This window comes from Tamandua tetradactyla, chromosome 14 (genome assembly GCF_023851605.1).
Source record: "Tamandua tetradactyla isolate mTamTet1 chromosome 14, mTamTet1.pri, whole genome shotgun sequence".
Classification (NCBI taxonomy): Eukaryota; Metazoa; Chordata; class Mammalia; order Pilosa; family Myrmecophagidae; genus Tamandua; species Tamandua tetradactyla.
Genome location: NC_135340.1, coordinates 31687875 through 31697163, shown reverse-complemented (window position 1 = coordinate 31697163; position 9289 = coordinate 31687875). Strand labels below are relative to the sequence as shown.

Here is a 9289-nt window from a genome sequence, read left to right as displayed (position 1 = left end):
ATAAAAACTCTTCAATAGTTTTTAAAAATGTTGTAAAGGGGTTCTGAGACCAAAATGTTTGCAAGCCACTACGCTAGTGAATTCCTCAGGAAAAGCTCATTCTCACAATTGTTATTGTGAACACAATTTGAATGTATACAAAACCTTTAGATCATATGTTCTTTCCTTGAAAATGTGGGAAAACATTGCTTCGTTGTTTCTAGCATAAAATGCTGCGGTGGAAACGTCTGATGCCAATCTAATTTTCTCTTCCCTGTAAGTGATGCGAGCTTCTGTCTGGTCACCAAAAGGATTTTTCCTTACCTTCAAAGTCCAAAAGTTTTGTTATAAAATGTTCTGGGTCAATTTTCTCACACACATGGTATAGCCTTTCGGTTTGTAGACTCAAGTCCTTTCTCATTTCAGGAAAATTTTCTCAAAATTTTGTTTTTAGTATTTATTCTGATACATTGTTTCGGTTTTCTTTAGGGGAATATATATATATGTAAAACAATCTTTTGCTTGTTTTCGATAGCACTTTCACTTGAAGCCTTTTATCTCTCATTTCTTTTTTTTTAAAACATTTCTCTTTTCCAGCCTAATTCCTTTCCCGGATGCTCAAGCAAATACCATTAAATGAGATAGATTAAATAATGGGAATCTATTTGCTCACGGTTTTCAGGCTAAAAGAAAACCCAAATTAAGGCATCAGAGTAACGCTTTGTCCTTGATCCTTAGCGTGGTTGGACGACACAGGACAGCACCCGCTGGTCTCCGAGCTGCACTGAAGCTCAGCTCCTGGCTGCTCGCTCTGAGGCTTTCTCCCTCCGCCTGAATTGCATTCTCTTATAAAGGACTCCAGCAATAGGGTTAAGACCGTTCCTGGCGGAGGCGGACATCACCTTAACTGAAGTAACCTCACCAAAAGGTTCACATCCACAGGAATAGATTAGGTTTATAAACGTGTTTTTCTGGGGTACATACACCTTCGAACTACCACAAAGCTTAAACATTTTAAAAATTAATTTTCTTGAGATCTGTTAGTTCTCTTTTAATATTCATGCCATTTTTGGACTTTTCTGTTTCTAAAATGCTGGTCTTTCAAATCACTAGTTATTTTCTTAAAAACTTTTTATTAGTTTATCTTTAAATATTAGGCTAATGCTTTCATCTTCTTTGTGACATTTTTCTAGCATGTTCTCTTTATCTAGTGGGACATTGTTAGTCTAATTTTCATATTTTCGCTTCCGTAGTAGCACGGATTGGCACAGGGCAAACTTCTTATTTATTTTCAATCTTCAAGCGAGACGAGTTTACCTCAGCAATTAAGAAACGCCCTCCCAGACGCCGCGGCCCCGCCCACCGCCCCGGGTGCGCCGCTGAGGGAAACGCCGTCGTTTTCTAGCGCGCGGCCGCAGGCCACGCCCACGGCTCGCGCCCGCCGGCCACGCCCACGGCTCGCGCCCGCCGCGCGGTCTACGCCCCAGGCGGGAGACCTGCCTCAGCCTTGGGTCTGTCTTGCTGATTATTTTCCCGCCATTTTCAGTTCTGTGACGTGAACTGCATGATTTCGGTGAGATCCGAGGACTCTGGGGGTTACGGCAACCAAGCGGGTAGGGAAACCGCTAGAAAAATAACGTGGGAAATTTGAGATTCTGCTGAGTGCCCGTCACCCATGCAGAACGGGAGAGGTTTGCCCTCAGAGGGTCGTCTTACTTGCAAGCCCCGTTTTGCCCTTCTCTTAAGGAATTCGTCTGACCAACCAATTTGAGTAAAATTGTTGTTGCTGCCCTTAATTCAGTCAGGGCCCTCTCTTTAGACCCGCTAACTAGTAGTTAGAATATCGTGAGCAACAAATACCAGAAGCTCATGCACTGACTGGATACTTTTGCATTGAACTGTTTGAGTAAAATTTTGTGATGAATCTTGCCTTCTGTCACCTAAGATGCAAAGCAGGCATCATTCATTTAGCAAACCTCTCCATAACTACTTAAAAAAAAATTAAAGACAAAGACTGATGAGAAAAAATAATCAGTTTGTTTTAATTATTTTTCTGATTTAAATTTAAAGCAAATCAGATTAATGACAACTACTTTCTTCAAAAGCACTCATTAAATTAAACATGGATTCATTGAACAATTAGATAATTAGTTATGTATTCTCTTAATTTATTCATTTTTAAATCTTAAACAATGTCATATTTACTTAGTTAGACATTTAACAAATTATATGAAATTGGTATTGTCAGAAAATACAGGATGCGTGGTTGCCGTGTCTAGCACAAAGCTTGGTTAATGTGGTAGCAAGAACTTTATAAGGGGAACCAGGAGATTTGGACTCTTAATTCCAGAGCTACCACTAACCAAAAAACGTATTTTGGATGAGTCATTTAAATTTAGTGAACATCAGTTACATCTCTTGAAAAAATGGTGAATATTTTTTGAACAAAACATTTTCTGTTTTAAGATAACAGTAAATGATTTTCAATTGTAGGCCCCTTCTGGAGGTATTATTCTGAGTTTCTGTACATAGAAGGAAACGTGTACAAGCTGAGACCACACGATCATTCAACTAAACCTGTTTCCCTTAGATAAAATATGCCCCAAGTGGCTAAAATATGATCTATGTGTAGTCCACCACCTCCTCTTCTCTCCACTCTTGTCCTATGTCACAGGAAATTGTTAGGAAAGAAATGGATGATTCATTTAAAATTTTTTTCTGTATTTTTTTCTCATTACAAATTGATACATGAATTAATACAGAAACTTGAGAAACAAAAAATGTATAAAGGCAAAACATAGGCCTAGACACTTATACAAATACCCCTAATCCTACAGCTCAAAAAAAAAAAATCTTAGCACTGTCTTCTTATTAATTTTCCTAACATACATATTTTTTCTTTAAAATAATAGTACAACACAGTCTGCAGTTTGTTCACTTCCAAAGTAGATATATACTTCCTTATAATCAATTGGAATGTCCACAATATATCCTATCCTAAGAAGCTATCAGAAGCTAAGTAAACATTGTTAAACAGATTTTGGAACAACTAAAGTTATGTCCAGGTTATACTCACCCTTTCTCTTTCTCTTTTCTAGAATGGATTGGTTTCATTGCAACCAGTGTTACCGTAAAGATGGGGCCCATTTCTTTGTCACAAGCTGTGGCCATATTTTCTGTAAAAAATGTGTCACTCTGGGTGAGTAATTAAAATGCTTTAAGATTCAGGCAAAAATGTTTTCAATCTAGGAATAATGATTAGCTGTTTTTCTTTGTGATTTACGATTTTAAAAATACTGCTTAGTAAACATTGGTGGTGTGGCCACTGTAGGAAACTATCAATTATGGAAATTGGAGGAATCTATTAATAAAAAATGATTTTAAAAATGGGATGTCTATTGCTTGAATCCCAAAAGGTACTCATCATTTTGAAGTCTGTGTCGGGGAAAGCCCCAAGGGATCAGACTGATCAGGGGAAAAAATTAGGAATAAAACCAATGAATAGTAATGAGGGGAGTGTTTGATATCAAGATCCATTTCTAGTGGAAAGTGGTCTAGCCTGTGAAATCAATTTGATTAGAAATGATGATGATGATGATGATGGATGGTGGTAATGATTATGATACCTTTGCAGTTTAAAAAGCATTTTCACGTGTACCAATTTTGTGTAATCTTCACAACCCCAGGAGGTTATTGGTAGACCCATTTTACAAATGAGGAAATTGGTTCAGATAGTATAAATGATTTGACTATGTTCTCACAGATATAAATTCATAGAAATAGAACTTGAATTCAAGTTTTTTTTTTTTAATGCTTAAATAATTAACAATGTGTGGAAGTAGCCCATAAGAGAGACTTAAGGTAGTATGCATTGATCAGGGAAAACTTCACAGGAGAGGTGCTGCTGCAGTAGGGCTTTGGACAGTAAATTGGAGTTTGCCAAGTAGATGCAACAGGGAAGAACATGCTAGCTTAAGAGAATAGCATGTGAAGAAGTCTCCCACATTATGAAATCATAGTGCAGAGAATTGGTAGAACACAAAGAGTACAGTTAGAAATGGTGCGAGATGAGACTAGAGAGATGGAATGTGGTTGAATGTTGCAAGACTATATATACCAGGCTAAAGAACCTGAATTTTATTTTGTAGGTAATGGAGAACTAGGAAAGTTTGTTTGTTTTTTTTTTAAAAAGAATGTTTGCACTTGATACCTCATTCTGGCTATAATACAGAAGACAAACTGGGGAAAATCTTTAGTCTCCAAGGAAAGAACTGTCACGTGAGATAGCAGCTGGAGAATTATTTTTCTCTATTTGAATTTCATCATCTTTTTTTTTCTTTTATTAGAGAAACTGTGGCTTTACAGAATAATCATGCATAAAATACAGGATTCCCATATACCACCACATTATAAACACCTTTCATTGATGTGGTACATTTGTTACAATTGTTGAAAGAGCATTTTAATAAATTTACTACTAGCTACAGTCTATGGGTTTAACCTAGGGTTTACTGTGTTGAGCATTTCCATAGATTAAAAAAAAATATTCATACACACAACTTAAGATTTCCCCTTTTAACCACATTCAAATATATTATTCAACGTGTTTAGTTATGTCCACAATTTCATGCTACCATCATTACCATACACTGCCTGAATTCCATCATCCCAAATAGGCGCTCTCTATATTTCAAGCCTTGATTCCTTATTCCCTATTCCACCCCATCCCTTGTTAGCCTGTGTTCTAGATTCTGACTCTGTGAGTTTGATTTACTAATTATTTCGTATCAATGAGATCGTATGATAGTTGTCCTTTTGTGTCTGGCTTATTTCATTTAACATGATGTCTTCAAGGTTCATTCATGTTATTATATGTATCAGAACTTCATTCCTTTTAAGGGCACTAAGAGTCCATTGTTGTATTTACCACCTTTTGTTTTCATTTACTGATTGATGAACACTTGGGTTGCTTCCATATTAGCAATTGTGAATAATGTTACTGTGAACATTGGTGTGAAAATATCTGTTTAAGTTCCTGCTTTCAGTTCTTTGGGGTATATACCTAGAAGTGGGATTGCTAAATCATGTGATAATTCTATACTTAACTTTCTAAGGAGCTGCCAAATTGTCTTCCATAGTGGCTGCACCATTTTACGTTCCCCCCAGCAGAGTGAATATTCCTGTTTCTCTACATCCTCTCTAACACTTGTAATTTTCTGTGTTTTAAATAGTGGTTGTTCTAGTAGATAAAATGATGAAATGGTGTCTCATTGTGGCTTTGATTTGCATTTCCCTAATGGCTAATGCTGCTGGGAACCTTTTCATGTGCTTTTTGGCTATTCGTATATCTTCTTTGGAGAATGCCTATGCAAGTCTTTTGCCTATTTTTTTCACTGACTTGTTTGCCTTTTTATGGTTGAGTTGAAGGATTTCTTTATATTTTCTGGATAAAACCCTTATCAGAATATGGTTTCCAAATATTTTCTCCAGTTGTGTAGGTTGTAATTTTCTTTTCTTTTTTTTTATTCTTAACTTTTGATCATTCCGTTCTACATATATAATCAGTAATTCACAATATCATCATATAGTTGCATATTCATCATCATGATCATTTCTTGAAACATTTGCATCTATTCAGAAAAAAATAAAAAGTAAGCAGAAAAAAATTCATACATGCTGTGCTGGTTTGAAAGAAAGTATGCTCCCTAGAAAAGCCATGTTTTAATCAAAATCCCATTTCATAAGGGTAGAATAATCCCTATTCAATACTGTGTGTTTGAAACTGTAATCAGATCATCTCCCTGGATGATGTGAGTCAAGAGTGTTTGTTAAACTGGATTAGGTGAAGACATGTCTCCACCCATATGGGTGGGTCTTGATTGGTTTATTGGAGTCCTATAAAAGAGGAAACATTTTGGAGAATGGGAGATTCGGAGAGAGCAGAGAATGCTGCAGCATCACAAAACAGAGAGTCCATGAGCCAGAGACCTTTGGAGATGAAGAAGGAAAACACCTCCTGAGGAGCTTCATGAAACCAGAAGCCAGGAGAGAAGAAGCTAGCAGATGACACTGTGCTCACCATGTGTCCTTCCAGATTAGAGAGGAACCCTGATTGTGTTCACCATGTGTCTTTCCAGAGGAGAAAGAAACTGTGCCCACCATATGCCCTTCCATTTATGAGAGAAACCCTGAAGTTCATCGGCCTTCTTGAACCAAGGTATCTTTCTCTGGATGCCTTAGATTGGACATTTCTATAGACCTGTTTTAATTGGGATATTTTCTCGGCCTTAGAACTGTAAACTAGCATCTGATTAAATTCCCCTTTTTATTTATTTATTTATTTTATTATTTTTTAAAACTTTTTTTATTAATTAAAAAAATAAACAAAACATTAAGATATCATTCCATTCTACATATACAATCAGTAATTCTTAATATCATCACATAGTTGCATATTCATCATTTCTTAGAACATTTGCATCGATTTAGAAAAAGAAATAAAAAGACAACAGAAAAAGAAATAAACCAATAATAGAGAAAAAAAGTTATACATACCATACCCCTTACCCCTTGCTTTCATTTACCACTAACATTTCAAACTAAATTTATTTTAACATTTATTCCCCCTATTATTTATTTTTATTCCATATGTTCTACTCTTTTGTTGATATGGTAGATAAAAGGAGCATCAGACACAAGGTTTTCACATTCACAGAGTCACATTGTGAAAGCTATATCATTGTTCAATCATCATCAAGAAACATGGCTACTGGAACAAAGCTCTACATTTTCAGGCAGTTCCCTCCAGCCTCTCCACTACATCTTGAACAACAAGGTGATATCTACTTAATGCATAAGAATAACCTCCAGGATAACCTTTCGACTCTGTTTGGAATCTCTCAGCCATTGACACTTAGTCTCATTTCACTCTTCCCCCTTTGGTCGAGAAGGTTCTCTCAATCCCTTGATGTTAATTCTCAGCTCATTCTAGGGTTTTTCTCAGTCCCTTGATGCTGAGTCTCAGCTCATTCCAGGATTTCTGTTCCACGTTGCCAGGAAGGTCCACACCCCTGGAAGTCATGTCCCACGCAGAGAGGGGGAGGGTGGTGAGACTGCTCGTCCTGTTGGCTGGAGAGAGAGGCCACATCTGAGCAACAAAAGAGGCTCTCTTGGGGGTGACTCTTGGGCCTAAATTTTAAGTAGACTTGATCTATCCTTTGTGGGGTTAAGTTTCATATGAACAAACCCCAAGACTGGGGGCTCAGCCTATAGCTTTGGTTGTCCACACTGCTTGTGAGAATATCAAGAATTCAACTTGGGGAAGTTGAATTTCTCCCCGCTCCCACCATTCCCCAAAGGGGGCTTGCAATACTTTTCCAGTCACTGATCAAATCACTCTGGGATTCATCGGGGCATCATTCTGGACAAACCAACAAAATCTCATGTCCTACCTGAGATTCCAAGTACTTACGACATTCAATCAAACTATCTACATGAGTTATATTAGGAAATGCTCTAGTCAAAATATAAATTTTGTACCAAATAAACATTTTTTGCTTTAGTCTCACACATAAGGTGACATTTTAAAGTATTTAAATTCCCCTTTTTAAAAGCCATTCCATTTCAGGTATGTTGCATTCTGGCAGCTAGCAAACTAGAACACATACCATATCCCCCACCCCACCCCCTCACCGATCACCACCATGTCAATCTAAATTTATTTTAACATTTGTTCCCCTATTATTCATCTTTATTCCATATGTTTTACTCATCTGTTGATAAGGTAGATAAAAGGAACATCAGACACAAGGTTTTCACAATCACACAGCCACATTGTGAAGCTATATCATTATACAATCATCATAAAAACACATGGCTACTGGAACACAGCTCTGCATTTTCAGGCAGTTCCCTCTAGCCTCTCCACTACATCTTGATTAACAAGGTGATATCTATTTAATGCATAAGAATAACCTCCAGGATAACCTGTCTACTCTGTTTGGAATCTCTCAGCCATTGACACTTTATTTTGTCTCATTTCACTCTTTCCCCTTTTGGTCGAGAAGGTTTTCTCAATCCCCTGATGCTGAGTCTCAGCTCATTCCAGGATTTCTGTCCCATGTTACCAGGAAGGTCCACACCCTTTGGAGTCATGTCCCACGTAGAAAGGGGGAGGGTGGTGAATTTGCTTGTTGTGTTGGCTGGAGAGAGAGTCCTTTGATACACGAAAGTTTTAAATTTTGACGAGGTCCCATTTATCTATTTTTCTTTTGTTGCTTGTGCTTTGGGTGTGAATTCTAAGAAACCATTGCCTAACACACAGTCCTGAAGGTGCTTCCCTACATTTTCTTTTAGGAGTTTTATAGTTCTGGCTCTTATATTTAGGTCTGTGATCCATTTTTGGATGGATTTTTACATGCATTGTGAGATGGGGGTCCACATTCATTCTTTTGCAAATGGAGATCCAGCTTTCCCAGCACCCTTGTTGAAGAGACAAGTGTTTTCCAATTGAGTAGTCTTTGCCCCTTTATCAAAAATCTGTCAGCCATAAATATAAGGGTTGATTTCTGTGCTCTCAATTCAATTACATTGGTTTATATGTCCATTCTTTGCCAATACCATGCTGTTTTGATTACTGTGGCTTTGTAATAAATTTAAGATCAGGAAGTATAAGCCCTCCAACTTCATGTGTTTTTTTTTTTGTTGTTGTTGTTGTTTTTTTTTTTACATGGGCAGGCACCGGAAATCGATCGAACCCAGGTCCTCTGGCATGGCAGGCAAGCATTCTTGCCTGCTGAGCCACTGTGGCCTGCCGTTCATTCTTCTTTTCCAGGATGGCTTAGGCTATTTGGGGCCCCTTACCCTTCCATGTAAATTTGATGACTGGCTTTTCCATTTCTGCAAAGAAAGTTGTTAGAATTTTTATGGGATTGCATTGAATCTGTACATTTCTTTGGGTAGAATCAACATCTTAACAATATTTAGTCTTCCCATCCATGAACATAGAATGCCCTTCCATTTATTTAGGTTTTCTTTGATTTCTTTTAGCACTGTTTTATAGTTTTCTGCATACAGGTCCTTTACATTTCCTTGGTTTGATTTATTCTTAAATACGTGATTCTTTTAGTTGCTATTATAAATGGAATTTTTTCTTGATTTTCTCTTCCGATTGTTTATCCCTTGTGTGTAGAAATGCTTCCAATTTGGGAGTATTGATCTTGTATCTTGCCCCTTTGCTGAATTCATGTATAAGCTCTAGGAACTTTTTTTGTGAATTTTTCAGGATTTCCAATATGTAGGAACATGTCAT

At 37.2% G+C, this 9289-nt stretch overlaps 1 protein-coding gene across 2 annotated transcripts in view; it reads left to right on the top strand.

The window, feature by feature from the left end:
* Positions 1-1435: 1435 nt before the first annotated feature.
* RNF212B (ring finger protein 212B) overlaps positions 1436-9289 on the top strand; it is a 96405-nt gene continuing 88551 nt past the window's right edge. The window contains exons 1-2 of one of the 2 annotated variants that reach the window (XM_077127181.1): positions 1436-1552; positions 3078-3178. In XM_077127181.1, the coding sequence (XP_076983296.1) occupies positions 3079-3178 (100 nt within the window). In that variant the 5' untranslated portion in view covers positions 1436-1552; position 3078. Of the gene's footprint in view, positions 1593-3077; positions 3179-9289 lie in introns of both variants that reach the window. The other variant, XM_077127182.1, reaches the window with a different exon arrangement.